Here is a 27,510-nt window from a genome sequence, read left to right on the forward strand (position 1 = left end):
TAAAATTATCTGTTAGCTGATCGTCATTGCCACTGTTTATGCCGTTGAATGTGATGACACAATCGATGACAATGTTGTCATCCGTGGGATTATTTGTCCACGCATTTATAATTTCGTTATAAATATTTTAACATGCAACTCCATACACGCAGAGGCAGCTGATGTGACCGGTGTTCACCGCTTTACGGAAGGAACGCTTTGGTGGATGTGCCGTAACATGGATAAACAGAGCAGGGAATTAGCTGTTGCCATTTTTAAAGCAACGCGGAGACTTCATGGCTAAATAATTTTACATATTTTTATGTCTCGACGCTGAGTGCGTTTGAAGTGCATTTTATACGGGGTTAAACAGCCAAATAATGCGAGCCTGACACTTGAAACGCTTTGTTGTGGACTACGTTCCTAATATTGGTGGGTATGTGGTAATAAAATATTTATAACGATTCCCTTAGCAGCCGCTACCTCCTGTGCTTAAGGTGGAAAATACTAGAATATTTATACACTGCTGGTCATTAAAATTGCTACACCAAGAAAAAATGCAGATGATAAACGGGTATTCATTGGACAAATATATTATACTAGAACTGATATGTGATTACATTTCCACGCAATTTGGGTGCACAGATCCTGAGAAATCAGTACACAGAACAACCACCTCTGGCCGTAATAACGGCCTTGATACGCCTCGGCATTGCGTCAAACAGAGCTGGGATGGCGTCTGCAGGTACAGCTGCCCATGCAGCTTCAACACGATACCACAGTTCATCAAGACTAGTGACTGGCGTATTGTAACGAGCCAGTTGCTCGGCCACCATTCACCAGACGTTTTCAGTTGGTGAGAGATCTGGAGAATTTGCTGGCCAGGGCAGCAGTTTAACATTTTCTGTATCCAGAAAGGCCCGTACAGGACCTGCAACATGCGGTCGTGCATTATCCTGCTGAAATGTAGGGTTCCGGAGGGATCGAATGAAGGGTAGAGCCACGGGTCGTAACACATCTGAAATGTAACGTCCACTGTTCAAAGTGCCGTCAATGCGAACAAGAGGTGACCGAGACGTGTAACCAATGGCACCCCATAGCATCACGCCGGGTGATAACGCTAGTATGGCGATGACGAATACACGCTTCCAATTTGCGTTCACCGCGATGACTCCAAACACGGATGCGACCATCATGATGCTGTAAACAGAACCTGGATTCATCCGAAAAAATTACGTTTTGCCATTCGTACACCCAGGTTCGTCGTTGAGTACACCATCGCAGGCGATCCTGTCTGTGATGCAGCGTCAAGGGTAACCGCAACCATGGTCTCCGAGCTGATTATCCATTCTGCTGCGAACGTCGTCGAACTGTTCGTGCAGATGGTTGTTGTCTTGCAAACGTCCCCATCGTTGACTCAGGGATCTAAACGTGGCTGTACGATCCGTTACAGGCATGCGGATAAGATGCCTGTCAACTCGACTGCTAGTGATACGAGGCCGTTGGGATCCAGCACGACGTTCCGTATTACCTTCCTGAACCCACCGATTCCATATTCTGCTAACAGTCATTGGATCTCGACCAACGCGATAAACCGCAATCGCGATAGGCTACAATCCGACCTCTATCAAAGTCGGAAACGTGATGGTACGCATTTCTCCTCCTCACACGAGGCATCACAACAACGTATCGCCAGGCAACGCCGGTCAACTGCTGTTTGTGTATGAGAAATCGGTTGGAAACTCCTCATGTAAGCACGTTGTAGGTGTCGCCACCGGTGCCAACCTTGTGTGAATGCTCCGAAAAGCTAATCATTTGCATATTACAGCATCTCCTTCCTGTCGGTTAAATTTCGCGTCTGTAGCATGTCTTCTTCGTGGTGTAGTAATTTTAATGGCCAGTAGTGTAATTTATTATAAGTCGTAAACACCAGAATACCGAATATCATTTCAAAAGGTCGTTCGTGAGTGTCTTCTTATGGTGGTAGCACGTATTGGCTGGAAGCTAGCGGATACACTCTTTTCCACGGTGGGTGGTTAATAACTCTGACAGAACAAGCTGAGAGATGTGCTGCACGAGTGTACCCGACTAGAATAGAGCGCAGATATCTGATTTCTGTGCGCCAAGGGACTATCCACAGAGAACTCATCGTCTCATATGTGTTGAGAGCTGTACTTCATCGAAAGTTGTATCCAACTGAGAGCAGAAATTCGACGCGACAGAATCTCAACCAAGGAACTTCCTGGTCATCCTGTTAAGGTTTCCTGTTACATCACGCCGCAACGTGTTTAAGAAATGATCCGCAAAGACCGTCGCGTGGTAGTAGATGATTGATCCGCAACATCATACTGCCTAAGTGGTTGTATTTTCGTAAAGTTTGTGCACATTGGGTCCGACGCCGGATGGCTCCAAAGTACAAATGGAATAGAAAGGGTTCAAATGGTTCAAATGGCTCTGAGCACTATGGGACTCAACTACTGAGGTCATTAGTCCCCTAGAACTTAGAACTAGTTAAACCTAACTAACCTAAGGACATCACAAACATCCATGCCCGAGGCAGGATTCGAACCTGCGACCGTAGCGGTCTTGCGGTTCCAGACTGCAGCGCCTTTAACCGCACGGCCACTTCGGCCGGCGAATAGAAACGGGCTAGCCATGTGTCACTTCATGCAGTTTCTTGAAGGAGGATATGATTGGCTACTGGACATCATCACATGGGGTGAGTCACGGGTTCAGCACTACCAACATAAGTCAAAGCTAGACTTACCATGCCCCAAGCAAATAAAAATGAGTGAAATAAATTGAGATGGTGGTTTAAGACTGTTCCTTTGACCTCATGATGAAGCTATCAAGAAAGCACGTTCCTACAGTACTTTTAGTACCTGTACCAGGCCATTTACCGCAAACGACTTGGACTCCTGTCAGCTAGTGATCGTCCGGATCACGAAGTCCGCCCCCGCGCTGCAAGACGAGCTTAGAGGTTATTTGAGACTTAGCCTTCAGTGAATATCATCTCTTGAAAACCGTGGGATGGGTAACATTCGGAACACGATGAGGATGAACAGGTTGTTTATAATTAAACGTTCAAATCGCTGTAGAAATAGCACCACTAGTTAGAATGACATCAAATTGCAACGGAATATTATCGGAGAAGGGGGAAAACGTATGGCGGAAGAAAAATAAATAGTTTCAAAATGAAGCAATAGATGGTGCTCTAAGTATCATAATTTAATAGTGGTCGACTACAAATGACAAATAAATCATACAACAATGCCTAAGGTGTACGTTTGACATTAAACAAACTCTAATACTCAGTGTGCATAGGTGTACAGGGGTGATACTGTTAGTTATGTAAGTCCATCCACCACGACAAGGGATGGGAAACATCGGTTTTTAATTGCCCTGAGGCCAAAAACTGCATAAAAAAGCATCAATGAAAATCAAATCAGATTATTAATTTTCGTGTGACTGGCGCAAAACATGTTCAATATGCTGCCCACCGTTTTCTGCAACAGGTTGAAATCGAGAAACAGCACGTTCTACGACCGATCGAAGTGTTTTTGGGGTCACGTTCAGAATGTGTTGCGCAATGTATGCCTTCAATACAGCTAACTTTGCAATCGGAACACTGAATACGACATCTTTCAGATAGCCTCACAGTCAAAAGTCACATGGAACAATATCAGGTGATTGGGACAGCCAGACTGTAGGGGAATGGCGGCTGATTATTCTAGCCTTCCGAAATCGCACTTCGGCAGCTGCTTAACTGGATTTGCAATGTGCGGAGGAGCGCCATCTTGCATAAAAATGATCCCATCCACACATCCACGCCGTTGGAGAGCTGGAATGACGTGGTTGCGCAAAAGACACTCAAGCGCTAACCAGTGACGGTACGGGTAACAGGATCGGAAGCACCTGTCTCTTCGAAAAATTATGGCCCTATGCCGTAAACCCGCACTACACAGTGACCTTTTCAGGGTGAAGTGGTACTGGTTGATTTGCGTGTGGATTTTCCGTCGTCCATTTTCGACAATTATGTGTATTGACATATCCTGTCAGATGGAAGTGGTCTTCGTCAGTCCACAAAATCTTCAACGACCAACCATTGTCCACTTCCATGAGACCAAGACATTCTAAAGCAAAGGTCTCTCTTTCTGGTAAGTCAATAGGAAACAACTCGAGTACATGGGTAATTTTGAATGGATAGCAAAGAAGAATGTTTCGTAGGATTTTACGCACCATGCTCACAGGTATGTCCAATGTTCGGGCAATTCTCCGCGCACTACACGTTTGCACACCACCACTCTTCTCCTTCTGCATTGCTGTGGCCACTGCTGCCACTGGCGTCGAATCAATTCGTTTCCTCCCTCCATCTGGTGACACACCAAAAGAACCCGTCTTTTCGAATTTGCGAATCATTTTCTCCAGACCCGCGGCAGTCATCGGACCAACGCCTTTTTTCAAACTCTTCAGTGTCCGGAACTTCTGCACAGCAGTGTGTGCACAGTCATTATTCTTGTAATACAGCTTTACGAGCAGAGCGCGATCCTGCATTGAGACAGTCATTGCGAGCGTCACAGATGCGAAGCGGGGAAAATCCGTGTACCAGGCGTGTTTATACCACCTTCAGTGGGTCGTGCGCATGATACGTGTTTTCATTTACGTATTCTGTCACATACAGCGCCGTCTATTGATCAATTTTCACACTATTTTTTTCTTCTCCCATACGTTTTCCCGTTTCTCCGATAATATTCCGTTGCAATCTGATGTCATTCAGACTAGTGGTGTTATTTCCACAGCGTTTTGAAAGTTTAACTTTAATTGCTATCACCCGGTGGTCCGAGAGGTCAGTTGTTGAATGCAACAGCTGCTGTATGATTTCTATTCTGAAGGATTTCAAGGCCTTGTCAACCGATGTAATCAGTGTTTGAATTTACAGGGGGAATACGTTGTAAAGTAAATTAAATTTCAGGAAGAAATAGCTACATTCGTGTCACTACCCAGTTTTGCGACTTATTTAACTGACCCCCAAATTTAAAATACTCGATAGAATGACTATATAGACAAATTATTTCTCCAGCTTCCCTGGAAGCAGTTCTCTTATAAAGATACAAGGAGTTCAGTTGTTCATACTTACTGAAGTCCGGGGGTGAAAACAGACTCTCATTTAGAGAGTTCTCGATTTTCACAAATAGAGGTAAAGGAGCATCTGGACAGAGGGGGGAGGAGCGGATGGAGAGAGGGAAGGGCGGGAGCAGATGGACAGAGAGCAGGGAGAGAAGAAGATGAACGGAAGGGGAAGGAGGTGATGGACTAATAGGAGGAGATTGAAATAAATATATACCCGGGCAACGCCAGGTACTCAGTTATAACTATAAAATGGAGTACCTTTCTCTTCAAGGTAACCATTGCGTAGGAAATTGCGTAAATAACACGCCGAAAATATCAGGGCGTGAGCCACGTTAGGCGCCCCTGCAATATGATTATAAATGACTCTAATGATTTGGCTTAATAGCTCGAAGCTGTTTTCTGTCACTCGATGAACAAGGCATAATCTATAGTTACAATTTGTTTATCACTTTCTGATGTAGCAACTTTTGTCAAACAAGTCCACTAAGAGCTCCCTCCAGGAATAACATCACAGGTGAACAGTTTGGTGGAGGGATAATAAACTGATTTCATTTTCTTCCCCGTAGCCGATTTTTAAGTATACCGTTATCGGATTCTTTTCCATAAACGCCAACGTCAACGCCAATAGATTTATAATTTGTATCCACAATAATTAAAAAGACAATTGAAAATACACCTTTGTAATGAAAAAAAAAAAGAAACAGCGATCCATTCTTCTCTGTTGCTCTTATGCGAACATATTTACCGACAACGCAATTAGGTATATTTCAGTTATGTCAATATTCTTGCAAAATACGTCTGATTGTGATTCAGTAAGAGGTGGCATCAACAGGAGCAACAGTCATATTCTTAAAATCTCCAGTACGTGTCTCACAATTATTGATATGTAGGATGGCGATATACGATACGCAAATCACAAAGACCGGTACCTTCCCCTGTAGCTAAGAGTCTAAGACAAATTAAAACATATAACTAATGTAATTTCCATTTAAAAATGATGATTGTAGGAAGAAGTGGAAGTATTTAAAAGACAGTTACTAGAAGTCAAAGAAATATAAGAAAATACAGCGGTGAAATATTTGAGTTAACAAACGATGAAAGTTGTGTACCAGTGCAGGAAAGAAAACGCCGTTAAGTTGATAGAACAATGATATGATATTAAAAATGTGAAAAAAAGGACGTAAGAAGGCAAAATTTATTAGAAACATTTATGAAAAACGAAGATGATTGTTCTTCCGTAATACTAGCAAAATTGTAAGAATTTTACCCTATTGTTTAAAAGGCAGGAATGGAAATTGGAAATTTGTGTAAGGTCTTATGGGACCAAACTGCTGAGGTCATCCGTCCCTAAGCATACACACTGCTTAATCTAACTTAAACTAACTTAAGCTATGGACAACACACACAATGCCCGAGGGAGGACTCGAACCTCCGGCTGGGGGAGCCGCACGGGCCGTGACAAGGCGCCTTTAGACCGCGCGGCTAAAGGGCAGAAGAAAAAGATAAATTAGTAACATCGTTTGTCACTGTGAAGTACTCCCTGCTCAGTGCAACGCATCAGTCATCGAGTGATACCAGCAGTGTTTTAACCTCCAGACCTCTGGCATAGTATTCAGTAGTAGAAAATGACACTGACTCGCCAACTCATGGCAAGGCAGCACAACGTAATAATGTATGAAATTTTTGATTAACTTCTCATGGTTGGGATTCACAGCCATGTAATATTTCTTAAAAGACATCATATACAGTCAACGGCGACTATGATGTCTTTTAAGAAGTATGAAATTTTGTACATTTACCTCAGTGTCAAAAACAATTTTTCTTATGCATTATGGTTTTATTTCATGTTATAAAAATTGAGCAATAAGTGAAACTTTTTTAATTAAACCCCACTAGCTCCTGTATATGTTTTCGTCACTTAAAAAGCGTTTTTAATCAATGTTGCGTAACTTTCTTCAGCTGCTCTACTTTTTTATTAATCCTTTGCCAAGTTTCGTCTGTTCCTGGTACGTAACAAAAAAAATGTCATCAACTTCCTCTCCCAAAAACAGTGCAATAAGTGCGATGGAGTCACCAGACACCTCGCGTAGAGTAGTTCTTACGAGCGACTGCATCGCTTGACCGTCGCTGCGTTACGCAATGCACAGACTATGCCTTAGCCGTACAGACTTAGCCGTACTCGTTTTCTAATCATTATTGTCACACAATCAATACTAAATATACTCATTCCTTCCATGATTAGATCTGATATCCAAAAGAACAATAAATTTCAAAATCTTACTCAAAGCTGAGGTAGGACACGATCTCTGCATTATAAGATATTATCGGCTATAACACACCGACGGAAGTATATCGCAACACCAAGAAAGAGTTGTGCAACACAGACGAAAGTTTTTACATCTGGAAGATGATGTCTGTACAGATTTCATGCCAGTTGGATGAGAGTGGCGGTAGTAGCGCCACTATGAGAATGCAAATCAGGTTTGCTTTAAATACACCCTGTGACGGTATTGACCGTTAGCTTAGATTGGATGTAATGAGTTGATGTTAGTCAAGAAGGCCTTTAAGGCGACAAATACGCCATTATCAACACGTCACTGAGTTTGGACGAGAGCGTCTAATAGGGCCAAAGGAAGCTGGATGTTCCTTCTGGTATACTGCAGAAATAATTAGCAGCAATGTAGCCACTGTACATGATTGCTGGCAGCGGTGGTCACGAGAATGTACGATGGCAAGAAGACCGGGCTCCGGGAGGCCACGTCGCACTGCAGAGAGGGAAGACCACCGCGTTCAGCGCATCGTACTGCACTTGCAGCTGCAATTTGAACAGCAGCTGGAATCACAGTGACATCCAAAGACAGCTCCGCTGTGGCGTGCATTCCATCGACACCAAACCACCGCCATTTGCGTCTTCATTGGCGTGAAGTGAGAGTTCATTGGAGGGTAACGTGGAGATCTGTTGTGTTTCTGATGAAAGCTGGTTCTGCCTCGGTGCCAGAGATGGCCATCTCTTGGTTACAAGGAGCCTAGTTAGTGACTTGTAACCAACCTGTCTGCGCAATAGACACACTGGAACTACACCGGGGATTACGGTCCACGATTCGATTTCGTATGAGAACAGGAGCACTCTTGTAATTATCCCACTCACCCTGAATGCAAATTTGTGCATCAGTTTGGTGATTTGTTATTTTGTGCTGCCATTCATGAATAGTATTCCAGATGTTGTTTTCCACACAGGATAACGCTCGCCCACATACCGTTGTTGTAACCCAGCATGGTCTACATAGTGTCGATATGTTGCCTTGGCCTACTCGATCACCAGATCTGTCTCCAGTCGAGCACATATGGGACATCACCGGACGGCAACTCCAGCGTCATCCGCAAACAGCAGTAACCGTCCGTGTATTGACCGACAAAGTGCAACGGGCATGGACTCCAACCCAAAAACTGACATTTGGCGCCTGTACAACACAATGCACGCATGTGTGCATGGTTGCGTTCAACCTTATGGCGGTTACACCGTTTATGAGTGTACCAGCATCTCTCATTTGCAATGGCTTATCTCACGCTTACATTAAACTTTGGTCTTGCAATGTTTGTCACGTGGATATGCTACATACACAAATGTGTTCCCGAAATGTCATTACTCTGCGTCATATCCATAGCTGGTGGCTGACGGTGGTGGACCTGTTCGACCTGAGACTGCTGCAAGACCTGCGCTGCGCCAACATCCTGGTGGGCATGGCGCTGTCGCTGTTCATAGACCTGGTGTTCTTCACGCTGCTGCCGCTCTACCTGTTCCACAAGGAGTTCTCGCGGCAGGACTCGGCGCTGTGCATGTCCGTGATGGGCATGGCCGACCTGGCAGGCCGCTTCAGCCTGGCCGTGATCGGCGCCTGCTGTTCCCCCAGCAACAGGCTCATCTTCCTCTGCAGCGCCGCCGCCTCTGTCCTCCTGCGAACGTGTGAGTACTCTTCTCTCCAGGGTCACGTACCTGAGGAAAGTGTCACTCTCCTATGCATCACGTTGGAAGGCGGTCAAGTTTTGTGCCGTTTCCCGTATCCAGATCTGCCATAAGCCAATGCCCAATGAAACGTAGACTGCAACACTGGCATACTTCAGTGGCGATAGAGTTTTATTGTTGTCCGCAGCAACGCTTTGTAAAAATTGGCAATGCGGTAAGTAGCTCGCACCATAGCCAGAGAACTGATCTTTCCGCTTTAAGCCCCCAACTCAGTCTCTCTGTTTCTCTCTCCCTCTCTCTCTCTCTCTCTGACTGAACTTCCCATGGACGTGACGCGCACCAATGGCGAATACCCAGGGCCGGTTGGAGAACACTGACCATTAACCGACATATGACCTGGCGCCCCCTTCTGCCTCCCACGTAATTCCTTCAGCAAAGACGCCCATATATGGCGCTCAACCCACTCCCCTAGTTCTAAGGGAAAGGAAAAAAAATAGTGTTATCGGTTGTTTCTCTTTCAAGAAAATTTTTTAAAGTCGGTATTACGCAAGTTTCTAACAGAGCCGGAATTGGAATTTCCTTATGGCTACTTACAAATCGCCAGTCGTCTTCCAAAATATTAAAAGTACTCCATAGCTCCAGATCTAGCCTCTCCTCCATTTTCCCTCAGACCTTATTTGGTTTATTTTGGGCTCTAGGTGAGACCTTTAAAAGTAAACCTAAATACATTTGTCTGTAACGGAAATAAATTTATGAAATTTATTCCAGTGCTAAAAATGAAAAGAAAAAACATTCAATGATTCAATTTTCTCCGGTCATCAGCCGAGAGGTGGCGTGATCTTTTCGCGACGTTACGATGTTTCGAACCCATCATTTTAAAGCGAAGATGGATACGAAACTCATATAAATGATGACAACGCCACCACTCAGCTGATCGCTGGAAAAGATTTCATCATCGGAATATGTCGAGAAAGCTGCAATCAAAAACTGTTTATTTGCATTTAAAGTAATTTCTGAGATGCTTAAAACCTTTTACAGAAAGAAGAGAGAACTATACCTCTAGTGTTGCTGTAGATTCAATTACATTGTGCTCTCTGTTAACTAGATGCAAAGAATGAAGATGTAAAATCTTTATTATATTTGTCTAATAATGAAACATTTTAATTCTACAATTTGCAAGTATTTCACTTTCTCTAGGAAAAAGTGAGACAAAAATACAAAAATATCATTTAATTTTATAGTGACAAATTAAATATAAGACAATGTTTCACTTCGAAATTTGTAAGTTACACGTGAAGAAAATTCACCAGTAAGTAGTTACATTTTTGGATATTTTCAGTGAAAATGGACGAAAACTGAAAATTTTTATGTATGCAACTGATAAGGGTAACACAACTTTGTGTGTGACACGAAAGAGAAATCACGTGGTGGACATGGTTTCGGCTCGTGGTGACAGCGCTAATAGTTCAAACTGACACACTTGTCACTGAAATGGCGTCAGATGAAAATATCTGCATCAAGCTCTGAGCTGCACGAAATTTATTATCTACTAGCGAACCCCTCAACGCTTCGCAGTTGCTAAATATGTATAGGAGTTGGATAGAAGTTGTAACCTCCTTCTCCCCTCCCTCCCTCCTCTCTCTACCCATTTCCTCCATTTCCTCTTCGTCCTCCGTCCTACTTCTGCCCATTACCTTCCCCACTCCCTGTACGTCTCTCGTCCCACAATTTCCCTATCCATCTCCTACGCCTCCCTCTCTCTGACCTTATTTATTGTTATAGCAAGCGGAATATTTATTGCGAATAGAATTCAAAATGAATGGGTAAATCGTTTGGAATCATTAGTACACGCGGTATGAGAGACAACTTTCCAGCTACTGGATCTCTGAGGATAGTAGCTTTAATGACTGTACCCGTGGTCCCGGAATCATAATGGATCGCGCATGAAAAATTTTTATTCGATTTGCCTCCAAACGCTGTCTACACCCTTCGTCAATCTCATTGACTCGACGATCATGTAGTTGGCTTGCGTTGAGTGTACATCAACCGATATTTCGACGCCTCACTTTGCAGCACATCAAATTACCATGAACTGACGTCAACTCACTGTTTGCAACATGCCAATAACCACAGTAACACACTGAAACATCGTTTTAAATTGTTCTGTTTTCCGCAAAATATCGTTACTCAATGTGGAATTTGTTGTTACCACGAAAACATGTGTCAGTAGAACTGTCAGACCGACCGTCACAGTTCTCTCATTGAGATTTTCATACAAAAATATGATCAAAACTTTCGACTTTTCTGGTGGATTTCCCAAAACTTTTATTTCATACAGATTTTGTCCTGGCAATTACAAACCCAAAAAAAGCCTGCCGTATCGGACGATCTGTTCTCAAGTGACGATCTTTCATACATGCAGCAATTGATTTTTATTAATGTAGATTTACCTGTTCACATTATAACAGAAATTTTGTTTTTAAATGTATTGTGTGAAACACAATTACTAGCGGAAACGGGCTAGAGTCAAAGTATACGATAACAGGAGCAGAAAACCTTCCAATTAGCATGGGTCCGCAAAGAGCTGTTTGCGACATACTTATGAATATAGGGTTACATCATGCCGCTGACTGCAGAGTGAAATGTTGTCTTAGTAGAAATGTGTTTGATATTTTAACTGCTATTTTAAGTCTCCAACTAAATTAGGTCAAATGCCAACTTGAACAATATTTACTACTAAAGTCAGTGCCCTCTCGTAATCGCACATTCACAACGATCTCGCAATTTGCTCATTTGCGGACCCATATATACTGGAAGGTCTTCGCTTCTATTACCAATTAATTTCTCTCGTGTCAGTATTGACTGCTAATTATGATACATCCCTCATGCAAATTTTCCTCTTGGGCGCCTCTTTCGCTCCTCTCTGCTTGACGCCCCAAGTATCGGTTGTGCCTTAAACTGGGCCTGCCAACGTCACCGTCGGTGACGAGGACCGTATAACTGCGTAGGCTTCCGCGGCCAGTCAGTTGACATAAAATTTTTTTCTGATTATGGTATACTGGAGAGACAAACGTTTCTACGACTGTTGTAATGGCATTCTTTTGGGTCTACTGAGTCAGCAAACACAGAGGACGGCGGCTGTTGAATGTGTTTTTCATGTTAGAGATCGAACATAACAGCTAAACATTTTTTATACACTACTGGCCATTAAAATTGCTACACCACGAAGATGACGTACTACAGACGCGAAATTTAGCAGACAGGAAGAAGATGCTATTATATGCAAATGATTAGCTTTTCAGAGCTTTCACACAAGTTTGACACCGGTGACGACACTTACGACGTGCTGATATGAGGAAAGTTTCCAACCGATTTCTCATACACAAACAGCAGTTGACCGGCGATGCCTGGAGAAACGTTGTTGTGATGCCTCGTGTAAGGAGGAGAAACGCGTACCATCACGTTTCTGACTTTGATAAAGGTCGGATTGTAGCCTATAGAGATTGCGGTTTATCGTATCGCAACATTGCTGCTCGCGTTGGTCGAGATCCAGTGACTGTTAGCAGCATGGACTATCAGCTCGGAGACCATGGCTGCGGTTACCCTTGACGCTGCATCACAGACAGGAACGCCTGCGATGGTGTACTCAACGACGAACCTGGGTGCACGAATGGCAAAACGTTATTTTTTTTTTTGATAAATCCAGGTTCTGTCTACAGCATCATAATGGTCGCATCCGTGTTTGGCGACATCGCAGTGAACGCACGTTGAAAGCCTATATTCGTCATCGCCATACTGGCGTATCACCCGGCGTGATGGTATGGGGTGCCATTGGTTACACGTCTCGGTTACCTCTTGTTCACATTGACGGCACTTTGAACAGTGGACGTTACTTTTCAGATCTGTTACGACCCGTGGCTCTACCCTTCATTCGATCCCTGCGAAAACCTACATTTCAGCAGGATAATGCATGACCGCATGTTACAGGTTCCGTATGGGCTTTTCTGGATACAGAAAATGTTCGACTGCTGCTCTGGCCAGATCTCTCACCAAATGAAAACGTCTGGTCAATGGTGGCCGAGCAACTGGCTCGTCAAAATACGCCAGTCACTACTCTTGAACTGTGGTATCGTGTTAAAGCTGCATGGGCAGCTGTACCTGTACACGCCATCCAAGCTCTGTTTGACTCAATGCCCAGGCGTATTCAGGCCGTTATTACGGCCAGAGGTGGTTTTTCTGGGTACTGATTTCTCAGGATGTATGCACCCAAATTGCGTGAAAATGTAATCACATGTCAGTTCTAGCATAATATATTTGTCGAATGAATACCCGTTTGTTATCTGCATTTCTTCTTGGTGTATTAATTTTAATGGCCAGTAGTGTATTTAGATGTACAGTCGTTTCACATAGATAAATATCGACAAATTATAAAGTGCACTGTGCTGGGACTAGTTTACGGTATGAGGTAATATTGTATGAGACAGAGGTGGTGCAGCATTCGTCGTGTCTGTTGCAGCGTATATCTTCGTCAGTAACTTCACTGCCGTGGTAGTGCTGTCGGCGCTGCTGGGGTTCTGCAAGTGCTTCATGCTGGCAGTCAGTCCGCTGGTCATCGCAGAGGCTTGCGCTCCGGAGAGGTTCCCTGCCGCCTTTGGACTTCAGACTGTCATGGGCGGAGTCTTGAACATGGCGTTCGGACCTGCTATTGGTTAGTTTACACTACTCCGTACTTCTTTATTTCAAAACGTTTTCTTATTCTCTTGTTTCCTCTCTTTATTGTTTCCGAACATTTCCATTGTACATATGCTGGCCGAAACAGTAGTGGATGAGTGAAGATAACCTGGCACCTCATTGAGAGTATATTATGTCCTGGATAGCTTGAAATAAAATATTCAATATTAATGGAGAAAAGCTTCCAAATTAGTAGTTTTATTGCCCAGACGGCAGTTAATACGTATCCTGGTAACTAGTTTCAGCGAAGTTGTATTGCCATCTTCATATTATCGGATGTGTCAATTATAAAGCCCCTGCGTGTAACTTATTGCCATATGGTCACTGGAAACATGAGGAAAACTTACAAAAAAGACACTCCCATTTAACACTAAGTACACTAAATTAAAACCCATAGCTGTATCAGCAATGCACAGAGCTGTCAGATACACCAGTTAGAACACATCCACTGCTGTCGGATGTGCGTTAAATGTCTCCGAGCAGTAATCAGTACATATATCAACCGGGCAATAAGACTTCAATTTCGGGAGCTTTTTTACACTAATTTAGAGATGCTCTTCTTCTCATAATGTTAGGTAATTATATTCAATAATAGTTCAATAAGAGGGCATAACTCCAGTGAGCTCTTATATATACCATTAGAGCGGGAATTGGCCATAAGGAATCGATTTGGTGAAGATATTGTGCAAGTGAAATTTTCCTACGTACAGGAGACGTTCTCGTCCAATAGTTATTTTGGTAGTGGCCGAGCTTGCAACGAAAAGGGTAACTCTTCCCTACATCTGTTATGTGACGCAATAAGGAGATCAAATTTATTATTGAAAAACATGTACCACAAGTTTGATACGGAATTGAGCCAACGGTACATCTTTGGATTATCAAAACCACATTCAATATTTTCACATTAGTATTCAATATTTTCACGTTAGCTTTGAACTTGAATGAAACATTATAAGGAGGGTGGGCACATAGTAGTTACAGAACGTTGTTGTAACACAGCTAATCACCCACTTTAAGAAAGACATTACCCATGTGAAAATAGTAAAGCACGCCGCAACGGGGTTAGTGACGGGACGGCTCACCTTGTGGAAGCTACTCAAATGTCGACGCACAGGTGGCGGTAGAGATGGACAGACCGCTGACGGCCTCGTAACTTAACTAGGATTCGACTAACTGAAACGAAAATGAAGAACAACAACGAGATGCTGGTAGTTTTATAGACTCGCGGTTCGAATTTTCTATTGAATTAAGCCTTCACCGTCGGGTTCCAGCGCCATCACAAGCGGGGTGACCTCAAAGAACCGCCTCCGACCCTTCTCTAGCATTAGCCAGTGATGGACATCCTGTACAGTTGGCAAAACGTGGCCAAATAGTGCCGACAAGAGTGGAGAAGCGTGTTGTTAGGGGCCCTCGGCACCAGGCTGTCGGGACTGTACTGTATCGCTCCGCCTAACGGCCAAAATTGGCGTCCTTTTTGCCGTCCTAAGGCTTACAATGCAGTTTTCCCGCCCTTACTGCTATATTGCAGTGTACTCAAATAAACACTCTACTAACATCATGAGAAGAAGGTGGAACTGGAGAACAGTTTATTGGGGCAACTAGAGGCTCTGGCAATGTACAATTAACAACTATAATTCGCCAATTAATTTACTGTTTAAGCAATTACTTATGAAATAGAGGACACCGGTCATTTCGCTCTCGTTTTAGAAACGAAGTGCTACGACATTTGTCATCATAAGATCAATGGAGCTGCAGACGTGGTCGGTTAATATTCATTGTCATGCGAGCAAATGTTGTAAATAGTGTTAAGAACGCATATTACTGGACGCTATTTCGTGGCGAGCCGTTCATAAGGCGGAAAGTCGTCAGCGAAAACACATCATACCAGGAAATCTGGTTGGATTTATCCAAACAGTAAGACGATGACTGACGAATGGTTCTTAAACAAGAAGATCATGCCAAGGGCGTTCATGGCTAACGACAGTCAGAGACGATAGTTACGTTGTACTCGCAGTCCACAGAATGGGCGACGCTATACGTGGCGACTACAGAAGGCTTTGCAAAGAGCAGAGGGACTCAGAATACCTATTCAAAATGTCCACAGTAATATTTATGTAAATGAAATTCTGCATTTTGGATAAGTTATCGGACTTCATTTAGCTGAGATTGACGTAAATAGATACCGATATAAACATTCTCGCCGTCTTATGGAATGAATGTAATGCGCAATACTGTTGTGAATACATCAGTGTGCGACTGTGCGGTGGTTTTAATCGTTAACAGGACCCCTGTTACATAAATTGTGGCTGTTCTAATAAACGGTCGTCTGTCCATCTGCAACATGCACTTTCGTTAACCAAACAAATAATAACTCTTTTCAATGGCAGCAAATGGGAACAGTTCGAAAAGAAATTTCACTGATAAAAACTGGTGAGCAGTTCTAAATAGCAGAGTAGTGAAATGCGTGAATAAACTACCTCCTAATAATGACGTGTATTACTACGATCCATTAATGGTTTAGTGATATAGTTTCTAACAACACTCGAGAAGCGAACTAAATTTGCAACCCTGATAATCAGTTGTTTTTTACTAATTTCATCAAAATTGTGACACCTAACCTCAAATTTTACTTTGTGGAGAACGAAACTTGTCCCAGGCAGCACATTATGAATTACGTTATTCAGGCGTGGATCAAATTTGGGGGAGGAGGGGGGGTGAGGGTTGTAGGGGCCACCATGCTGTGAGTTGGTCAGTCGGTGGTGCTGAGTTACGTACAACGAAAGTAATTTTCTTGATAAAAACACTTAGCATTGCATGCCGATACAATCCAATCGTCGCTAGTAGAAATACTTAGTAGCGTCGAGCTAACGGCTGTCTCCCGCCCAGTTGCTTGTGGCGTGTCGGGGGCGGCCGAGAGATTTACCCCGCTGAACAAGATTTATTTTGACTATGACTCTCATCTTAGTATCTGAGGTCTGCGACTATGTGTCTTGTTGGAAGATATTTCGATGTAATATACAATGTGATTCAGCTTCCCGTACCGCTGTCGTTTTTTACCACCCACATTCTTACAGCTGGACCTCATAAACCATGCGCGAGACTTTCATGTTTCCTCGCTCACTCTGCACAAACTATTATCCCTACAGAAAAATATGAACAAGACCATTTTGTAGGAAATTTAACGTAGTTACATTTTTTACTGGGCGAGGTTTCCGCTAGAGGCCACTGTTTTCGGATTATTCAAGAAAAACTTACAGACATGAAATTTAAATGCACCTCCATTCCCACACTCAGCCTCTACCGGTCAGAATTACGGGTATGTTGTTCATAGCACTCCCTCCACCCACTGTACAAATATTTGTGACAGCACGACTGTTTTAGTCTTCACTGACTGGCCGCATTACGCCACTGGTTTAGTCGAGCATTTACAAATTTCAAAAATAAACATTTATGAAAATTTTACCTAATTATTTCGTCAATATAACAGCATACAATAATACTTACATCGTTGTATTAGTAAGGCCTTCTGACTACAAACCTATTGTGTGCTTGTAAGGGTAAGTCTGGATCGAACTGTCAACGTAATTTGTTTCAGCGTACAAACAAAGAAAGACCGTCCGAACAGGCCTTGAAGGCTCAACGGTACCGATCAGCTGTCGTGTCATACTCAGCCCTTAGGCGACACCGGATGCGGATACGGAGGGGCATATAATGACGGCCGGCCTCAAGCATGTGCAAACGGTGCAACCGCAGGGGGCCCCGCGCTTCTAGGGGCCCCGCACAAAATATTAGAAAGTAGTTTGAAAACTGTACCCAGTAATTTTTTTATTACAGATAAATTGAAAAAATAAATTACGGTGTTTCTGAAATTGCTTTTAATGTAATGTAATTCAATTACATACCCATTGTGACACGACTTAGCCACCGGAGAACCTCTCAGGAAATTGTGCCTCGGAGTCGAGGGAAACAGGAGCTACGATACTGATGCGCTGTAGTAATATCTATGGCCAACACATGATTATTGCTCATGCGTAAATTAAGAGGCACGCGATTCATTGTTTCTCAACGCCTCTCCGCCACCTTCCTACTTGTTGTTGCGGCTAACAATCATGCATTACATTCTTCCGCTATCAGGTATTTCCTACAGAATAATTTGTTCATTGTGGTCAGTTTAAACGTACGGTACTTCTCCAGTTCACGCCGTTTCACGTGTTGTTTGTGCACTCTGTGGGAAGATACAGTGTTTTTGCTTGTCCGGTGAAGTTCAAAGTGCCAGCAGTGAACTGTCTCGTGAAAGGGATAGATTTTGAAAATACGATTCAAGTGCTCAAAAGATGAAGAAAAAGCTACAACTTGAACAGTTTTTGAATTCACAAAAAGGCGCTTTCGAAAAATTTTTTCGACTAACAACTTCAGACAGTGAGATTAAGTGTGCTTAAAGGAAGACTGCATTAACAGTAGTCTCTCCTCATGGGATGCTTTAGGTACAAGTGAATATGAAGCAGTGGAAAGCGGACCTCCTGTTATCCCACATTCAGTGAGGCCTAGTGGTAGCAACTGTAAGGTAATCACAAATTCGGGCCCAGGCACTTGGCCTAATATGTTAACATACTCCATCATAAACGAAGTTGCACAGAAAGACCCGACTAAAATTATAAATTTTGAGTATCCCTTAAATGAGAACAGACGAAAGTTTGCAACTCGTTTTTGTGTAAGAATTTTACCAAATTGAGAAAAAAGGGATCGTAATTGACTTGTGTGTTCGAAATCTGCCGAAAAAGCTCTTTGTTTTTGTTGCAAACTTTTGGATCTCCTTCAAACAAACTGCCAAGTGATGGACTCTGTGATAGGGTTCATTTAGAAAATCGGCTTCAAGAGCGTGAACAATCATTTAACCACATAGACTGTACAAAAATGGATAGAACGTGAAGTACATTTTAAACAAAAAAGTGATATTAGTAAAATTGACCTTTAACCACTGAAAAAAGAGAAGAGACATTGGCGTAAGCTTATAAAAAGAACTATACCCACCATCAGCTACCTAGTTCAACATAATATGGCCTTAAGGGGAACCAACGACGTGCTCTATCAAGAAAATAATGGCAAATTTCTTGATTCGATCGAAATTATAGCAGAATTTGATCCTGTTTTGCAGGTACATTTAAGATGGGTAAAATCTAAAGTGATTCATGACCATTATCTTAGAAAAACGTTCAAAAAATGAACTTATACATTTGCTTGCAAGTAAAGTGAAAAACAGCATTGTTAATTTTGTAAAAGTAAGTAAATATTTTTCTGTCATACTTGATTGTATTCCTGATGCAAGCCACATTGAACAAATGACATTGATTGTTAGGTTTGTACATTTATCAGAAGTCGCAGTGTCTGTAGAAGAACACTTCCGCGACTTTCTGAACGTCCTTCAACAACAGAAGAAAGTTTTACCGAAAGCCTTTTGTCGAAATTAGATTAAGTAGGACTCGATATTCATGATTAGGGAGGCTAAAGTTATAGTAATGGCGCGAATATGAAAGGTTATCAAAGTGGTGTTCAAGCCAGAATCCTAAAGTGCAATCCACAAGCATTTTATATGCCATGTGGCAGCCACAGTCTTAATCTTGTGTTATCAGATGCAGAAAAATCTATAGCAAAAGCACTCACATTTTTTGGCGGAGTCCGAAGAATATACACTGTTGTCAGTGCATCCACTCAGAGATGGGAAACAGTGAAAAAGTTTTCAGATGCTCGATGGGAAAGTAGGGTCGCGAGTGTCAAAGCTATGAAATACCAGTCAAGAGATGTCAGAGACGACCTTGAGATGAGCAACAGCACTGTTGAATCGAAAACAAACAGCGAAACACCCTAGCCTGCTGTGAACGAATTATAGAGCGAGTTTATTATAGGCGTTGTCATGTGGTCTCTTTACATTAACGCAGCAAGTAAGGCACTTCAAGCAGAAAATATGAAAATGAAAGTAGCAACTAAATCCCTCGAAATTCTAGTGAAGTTTATTGAGAATTTCCGTGAATAAGGTTTTGGTAATGCGCAGATAACAGCGAAAGAGATAGCTGAAAGCTTAAAGATTGAACCAAAATTTGGACATACGATAAATGGCAAGAAGGCGAAGCACTTTGATTACGATTGTAACGACTTGATTTTCAGAGCTCAACCCTCAGAGGAGAAATACAAAATCGATTTTTCCTACCCTGGTGTCGAAAAATTTGAAAGAAAGGTTTGGCCAACTGGCTATGTATTCCAAAATATTCTGCTTTTTGTTTTCTCCAGAAAGTTTAAAATACATACAGGATGAAGAACCGGAAATGTTATGTTAAACCATTGAGAAAGAGCTAAGTGTAAACATAAATTGTGAACGTTCGAAAGACATAGATCTTTTGAGAGAAATTAAAGTGTTCAGAGAAATGGTGTTTGATGATGTGAAAACGAGTATGTTAATATTGCAATACTTGAATGACACCGGAAACCCATTTCTTAACATTTATTTTGCCCTACAGAATTTTGCTAACCGTGTCAGTGACTGTCGCCTCCACTGAAAGGAGCTTTCCACGTTTAAAGCTCATCAAGAATTATTTCACAAGCGGCACTTAGTAAGAACGACTGTCTTCTATTTCCATGCTGTCAGTAGAAAACGACGTGGTTTCAGAATAGAATTTTGATGATATCGTTGATGAAATTGCTCGTCAAAAAGTAAGAAAAAGATGTTTTGTGTAAAGTGTGTAAAACGGAAAAACGTTAGTGTTTATAACGTACAGATTATTTAATTTCTTGTAAATAAGGTGCGCAGTCAAGTAATGAAAACATTTAACTGTATATCCTGGGCAATACTTGTGAACGTTATTTGATTTTGAATTTCGTTAAATTCGAAGGATGCCTAGAGATGAGTTAGTTTCTATTATTAACATTTTAGTAATTACCATTTCTCTTAACATTCCTCATTCATTATTTTGCTATCATAACAGCAGGTCCGCTGTAGTAAGAGTCTTATGATATGTTGGTGGTATGTCGATGACGAAACTTAGAATTCTTTTGAACGTGACGGAAGTGTATAACCTGTGTTAGAGGTGAGGCGGGAAGGTGGTCGGGGGGATGCGGAAAAGCCCCGTGCACAAGTTTTGCAAATGCCCCCGCGCCCTGGTGTGGTCAGCACACCGTTCTCGTTAGTTTTCGTGAGCGGAACCGTCGCTTCTCAATCAAACAGTTTTTCAATTGGCCTCACAAGGGCCAAGTGCACCCCGCTTGCCAACAGCACTCGGCAGACTCGAATGATGACCCATCCAAGTGCTAGCCAAGCCCGATAGCACATAACTTCGGTGATCTGACGGGAAGCGGTGTTGCCGCTGCGGCAGGGCCGTTGGCTTGTTTCAGCGTACCGTTTACAAAAATTATTCTTCGTTCATTACCCTCATGGTCACGTTTAAATTAATAACGTTCACAAAGTTGCCGACTATGCTGGTAGTGTAATAGATCAGTCAATAGAGACCAAAAAAGGTGGAATGTTGGGAATAGTTCGTGTGATCGGAAATTTCTGTTCAGTGGTCGGAGGGTGTACCACGAACAATATTAGAAATCCTGACAGCTGAGGGATGAGTGTGAGGTAGAGGTGTGTCTGTTTTTCTTGAATAACTGTAATATCGTGGCCTCCTGCGAAAACGTATCCCAGTACAAAATTTAAGCACATTATATTTCCTGCTACAAAAAGGTCCTGCTCATTTTTTTCTGTAGGACTGATAGTTTGCGAGTAGCGAGAGTGAGAATATGAAAATCTCGCGCGTTCTTTATGAGCACCAGCTGTGACACTGCGAGTGGCATCAAACGACAGCAATAGGGACCACCATATACAGGGTGAAGCGAAATTCGCGCACTCGGGCTTTGCAACGCGTCTCCTTACATGCCAGCGATAGAAAAATGTCTCTCACAAAATTTCGTCCGTCGAGTACATCCAGCAGAAAAAGGACATTAAAGAGCGGTAATCTGGCAACACTGTAACCACATGTATGGTAACTACCACTGTCAGTGAACAGAGTTTTGGATTATCATGCAGGAGGTCAATGGTTCTATCCTGGTTTGAGGCATATGTTTTTAATTTGGTAAATGTAGTGAAAGTGGTAAAGTACCTGGCATCTTAATAGTCAACAACGACTACAGCGGGTCCTCTACAAAACATTTGCACTTATATACTACAATCGTAGAAATGGAAGAAATGTTCAAATGTGTGTGAAATCCTATGGGACTTAACTACTAAGGTCATCAGTCCCTAAGCTTACACACTACTTAACCTAAATTATCCTAAGGACAAACACACACACCCATGCTCGAGGGAGGACTCGGACCTCCGTCGGGACCAGCCGCACAGTCCTTGACTGCAGCGCCTGAGATCGCTCGGCTAATTCCGCGCGGCCAGAAATGGAAGATTGGTCAGCTTTTAAAGCAGCCCTTCTGCACGTCGGCGGCGTGAATTTATTCTCACCACTTCATTTACTAGATGCGAAACCTGTTTTCTTTTGTATCCTTCTCCAATGGTACCATACATTAGTACCAAGTATTATTCTTGCCTCGTTCACGTCCATTACATTTCGTTAGCGCCTTACGTTACCAGTAGGACTAACAACGTGCTTTGCGAATATTGCGAATGGTTCCAACAGGAACATGAAGCCAACGACGACTTCGTGTTCACCGTAATATGACTGGATGAAGCAGCATTCACTCTTGAGGGCGTCTTCAATACTCACAATGCCAGCCACTAGTGTGAGGTTAACCTGTACGTCACCTGTGACCATGGATATCAAGTTCGCTTTGGTATCAATGTCTGGGCCGCAATATTTGATGACACGTGTTTGGGTCCTACATATTGCCTGACCAGTTGACTGCTCGAAGGTACAATGCATTCCTCTCAAACTATCCGTCTGATGCGCTGGAAGATGTTCCACTACATGTTTGACAGAGGATATGGTTCCAACATGATGGTACACCTCCACACTCTGGAATTAATGTGCGACAGTATTTGGACAGAACATTTCCAAGGAAATGGCTCGGTCGTGGAGGTCCAGTTGTTAAGCCACCGCGTTCACTTGATCTAAATCTCCTGGATTTCTTCCTGTGGGGACACCTGAAGGAGCACGTGCACTCTACTCCGCCGACGAATATGGCAGAATTGGTAGTGCGTGTTCATGCTGCTCTTTTTACTGTGGATGCAGATTTTCTGCGAAGGGTCCAGAGCTGTATAATCCGGCGGGTTGCGCAGCGGTTGGACGTACAGGGATGTCGCTTTGAGCATCTGTTGTTCTGAGGACAAAGTATTCTGTTCTGAAGGTCATGCGGTCATTAATTTGGACATTATTACTGTAACTGGTTACTAATGTGCGACATCTGAGCGCTCATATTACATGTAGTATAAACGACTAGTAGATGTTGTGTTATTGTACTGTGCTATCATCTTTAGCATCTCGAAACTGAAATTGTTTCTGTAGTTATTCTGTCCTATGACAGGTCCTTTGTTTCAACTGTCTATTTCTTATTTGTCTAGCTACGTATTTGTTATGTTCAAAGATACAAAATGTTGTAAATTTAGGATACATGTGACCTAAGAAACTGTGTATATTATAGTATGAAATGTCAGAATGAAATTAGCAAATTAAAAAAATGCGCCCCAACCCATGGGCGAACCCTCGACCTCCTGCATGCTAACGCAAAACTCTATCCACTGCATCGACTGACAGCACAACTAATGTATGCTGACATAGATAGTTAGCATACATGTGGTTACTGTGTTGCCAGATTGCCACTCTTCAACGTCAGTTTTCTGCTGGATGTACTCGCCGGACGAAATTTTGTTAGAGACATTTTTTTATCGCTAGCATGTAAAGAGACGCGTTGCGAGGCCAGAGAGCGCGAATTTCGCTTCACCCAGTATAGCACACGACATGCTACAGCTTGCCTTTGCTACTGGTGCCTAATCGATGGATAATACGAAGGGGACAGGCACCTTGGGTGGCCTGTTCTCTATATTTGACATCCTTCGATCATTTTTTCTGGTGAAAGCTAAAAGACACTGTTTACCACGACGTCAGATTACACCAGATGATACAAAACGTCCTATTAGTGCTGCCTGTACTAAAACTTTTGGTGTAATGATAGAACAGGTGCATCAGCCATGCCATGGCAAACAGGAAGCCTGAACTGAAGCTCTTGGTGGACATTTATAACATTATCTGTGAAGACAAATTCTCTTTCTTGTTCGTATTCCACAGCATTTGTTTATTCACTTGTTTTCCAAAAGTTAGTGCAGACACAGGGAACAGATAATATCCGGTGTATACAATTTTCTAACTGTGATTGCTCTTGTACTGCTCGTCTGCTTCTGCGACTAATTGTCTCTCACTGGTGTCTATCTTGTTGGAAACCACTGTAATATACACGGTGCACGACCTGCAGCAGCTTTCCTTCACTGATTGTACACCAGCCCTAAAAAAACACCAATTACAGTACAATTTGTGCTAGTTTAATTTTGTTTACGTTGGTGAGTATTGTTTCATTTAAGAAAATCTTACCTTCTAAATTAAATGAACATTCTAGTGCTTGTTAAAATATTTTTTTGTGCTGCAATTGTGGGTGAAAGCAACACATCAATGGCTCTTTCCACTTCAGAAGTGTTTGGGGAGGAAGTCTTAGAATATTCACACTGTACACTGAAGAGCCAAAGAAACTGGTACACCTGCCTAATACCGTGTAGGACACTCGGAGCACGCAGAAGTGACGCAACACGACGTGGCATGGACTCGGCTAATGCCTAAAGTACTAATTGATACCGTGAATCCTATTGGGCTGTCCATAAATGCGTATGAGTACGAGGGGGTGAAGATCTCTTCTGCACAGCACGTTGCAGGGCATCCCAGATATGCTCAAAAATGTTCGTGTCTGGGAAGTTTGGTGGCCAGCGGAAGTGTTTAAACTCAGAAGAGTGTTCCTGGAGCCACTCTGTAGCAATTCTGGACGTGTGAGGTGTCGCATTGTCCTGGTGGAATTTCCCAAGTCCGTCGGAATGCACAATGTACATGAATGGATGCGCGTGATAAGACAGGATGCTTACGTATGTGTCATCTTTCAGAGTCGTATCTAGATGTATCAAGCGTCCCATATAATTCCAACTGCACACGCCCCACACCATTATAGAGCCTTCACCAGCTTGAACAGTCCCTTGCTGACATGCAGGGTCCACTGATTCATGAGGTTGTCTCCATACCCGTACACGTCCATCCGCTCGATACGATTTGAAACGAGACTCCTCCGACCAGGCAACATGTTTCCAGCCACCAACAGTCCAATGTCGGTGTTGACGAGCACAGGCGAGGCGTAAAGCTTCGTATCGTGCAGCCATCAAGGGTGGACGAGTGGGCTTCGGCTCTGAAAGCCCATTTCGATGATGGTTTGTTGAATGGTTCGCCCGCTGATACTTGTTGATGGCCCAGCATTGAAATCTGCAGCAATTTGCTAAATGGTTGCACTTCTGTCACACTGAACGTTCTCTTCAGTCGTCGTTGGTCCCGTTCTCGCAGGATCTTTTTCCGGTCGCAGCGACGTCGGAGATTTGATGTTTTACCGGATTCCTGATATTCACGGTACACCCGTGAAATGGTCGGAGACACTGTTTCCCATCGCTCATGGGCCGACTGTAACACTACGTTCGGACTCACTTAAATCTTGATGACCTGCCGTTGTAGCAGCAGTAACCGATCTAACTGCGCCAGACACCTTTTGTCTTGTACAGGCGTTGCCGACCGCAGCGCCATATTCTGACTGTTTCCATACCTCTGTATTTGAAGACGCATGCGTATAGCAGTTTCCTTGGCGCTTCAGTGTGTATGAAATGTGATCAATAGCCCATCTATGTTATCCATTCAAAAATGTCCATACGCATATTACTGGACATAACTATATAATGCGTCTGCTCTTCGCCCTTGTGACTGCTGGAACCTTGCTGGGGACGACTTCAGTTCGGTGTCTGAATGTCTGTGGAGGAAAGACAGTCCATTTTTCCTCAAGAGCCGCAACCAGAGAAGGTAACTCCAACTGCAAACTCAGGGGTTTGGAGGGAAGTCGACTATCTAACTCATCGCAGACGGGTTACATTGGGTTCAGGTCAGTACTCTGCGGAGGCCACTCCATTTCAAGGATGTTACTGTCAACAAACCTATACCTCACAGATTCTGCTTTATGAGAGGGAGCAAGATCATGATACAAGCAACCCGCGTCTCGGAACTGTTCCTCTACTGTGGGCAGTACATAAAGCTGTAAAAGACGTTCGTATCCTTCGGCATTTAACGCTTTGTTAAGTGCAATAAGGAGATCACACCTCTACCACGAAAAACACCCCCATAGCGTAACACCGCCTTCCCCATACTTCACTGTTGGCGCTAAACATGACGGCAGGTAATATTCTCCAGGCATTTGTTGCTTTTGTTCCTTCGCGTTCCACTTCAGTGTCACATCACCAACAGTCTACTCGGGCAGCTTTAGAAGGGTTCAATATCCCTAATGGATTTATCGTTCAGGTGACAACCAAAGATATCCACATTCGAGATCACTGAGCTCTCCTCACCTAGCCATTCCGCTGTTACTGACAACACACTACTCCCCGCCACCTTTTATACTGGTGGATTCGCCTCTCGTGACATCTATTGGATAATTCCGCGTGATATAGGGTGTCTGGATACTTTTGATCGGATACTGTATTCTTCGCGTATTCGAAGATAATATTCGGCGCGGTGGCGGATGGGAGCAACCGTAAGGGAGTTGGCCATTTACTGTAGCTCCCATCAGCCACTGCGAATGCGCAAATGGCACGAAGTGTTTTTATGTGGCTATGCAGCATTATTATTTGATATCAATTTGTCTCATTCCTTTTCTTAACAGGATTTCTTATTCCTTTTCTATTTTCCAGGAAAACTGAGAGATGTCACCGGTAGCTACGCCGCGTGTTTCCTCGCGCTCATGGTCCTCGGCCTGCTGTGTGTAGTGCCGTGGACGATAGAGATGGTGGTCACTACACTCAGAAGTCGAAAGAAGCCGCTCGCTTAACGTCACTTTTATTAAAGCCTGTGAGCAGAGCAACACAGAAAAGTGTGTCACTGTAGGAAGCGGAGATCTTTCAATAGCGCTGGCGTAATGGTTTTATCCCTTATCCTGCCGCCTCAGCAGAATATGTACTGTGAATAAGCTTCTCTGGATGGTAACGCACTAGACAATTACATCTTGAAAAAGCCTTGCAAGGGACACATAACACTGCTCTTCGAAAGAAATTAAGAAATTAATTAACTGACAGTACATTATATTCTAAAAGGATAAAACTTGCTACAGATAGATCTTAATTTCGTATACGTAAATTAAACTCCTACCATTTTATTGGTATATTATTATTTACGTTAATGTTTGTACATGACTTCGTCATCCATGCTGAAAAACAACAAATGTCATAAACACAAAGTAGTATTCTGGCTAACGAATACAACGCTTTGTAGTTTTGTTTTCACCCAGACTTGTCTGAGCACTTTTTGTGCTAAGTTCAGTGTTTTTTTTTTTTTTTTTTTTTTCACACTAAGCTGTTGGTTGTTCATGCTGGTAGCTTTAAATCTGCTACACAAGCAACTGTTTGTCATAGTATCTGATGTTATGGTGGTTTGTGTGTGTGTGTG

The 27,510-nt window shown here is 42.9% G+C and overlaps 1 protein-coding gene across 1 annotated transcript in view; it reads left to right on the forward strand.

The window, feature by feature from the left end:
* Positions 1-27,277, forward strand: part of LOC126252910 (monocarboxylate transporter 13-like) — a 126,733-nt gene extending 99,456 nt beyond the window's left edge. The window contains exons 7-9 of the mRNA XM_049953891.1: positions 8,775-9,073; positions 13,590-13,781; positions 26,760-27,277. Coding sequence (XP_049809848.1) covers positions 8,775-9,073; positions 13,590-13,781; positions 26,760-26,896 — 628 coding nt within the window. The 3' untranslated portion in view covers positions 26,897-27,277. The remainder of the gene's footprint in view (positions 1-8,774; positions 9,074-13,589; positions 13,782-26,759) is intronic.
* Positions 27,278-27,510: the final 233 nt, after the last annotated feature.

The sequence above is a fragment of the Schistocerca nitens genome, chromosome 4 (genome assembly GCF_023898315.1).
Source record: "Schistocerca nitens isolate TAMUIC-IGC-003100 chromosome 4, iqSchNite1.1, whole genome shotgun sequence".
NCBI lineage: Eukaryota > Metazoa > Arthropoda > Insecta > Orthoptera > Acrididae > Schistocerca > Schistocerca nitens.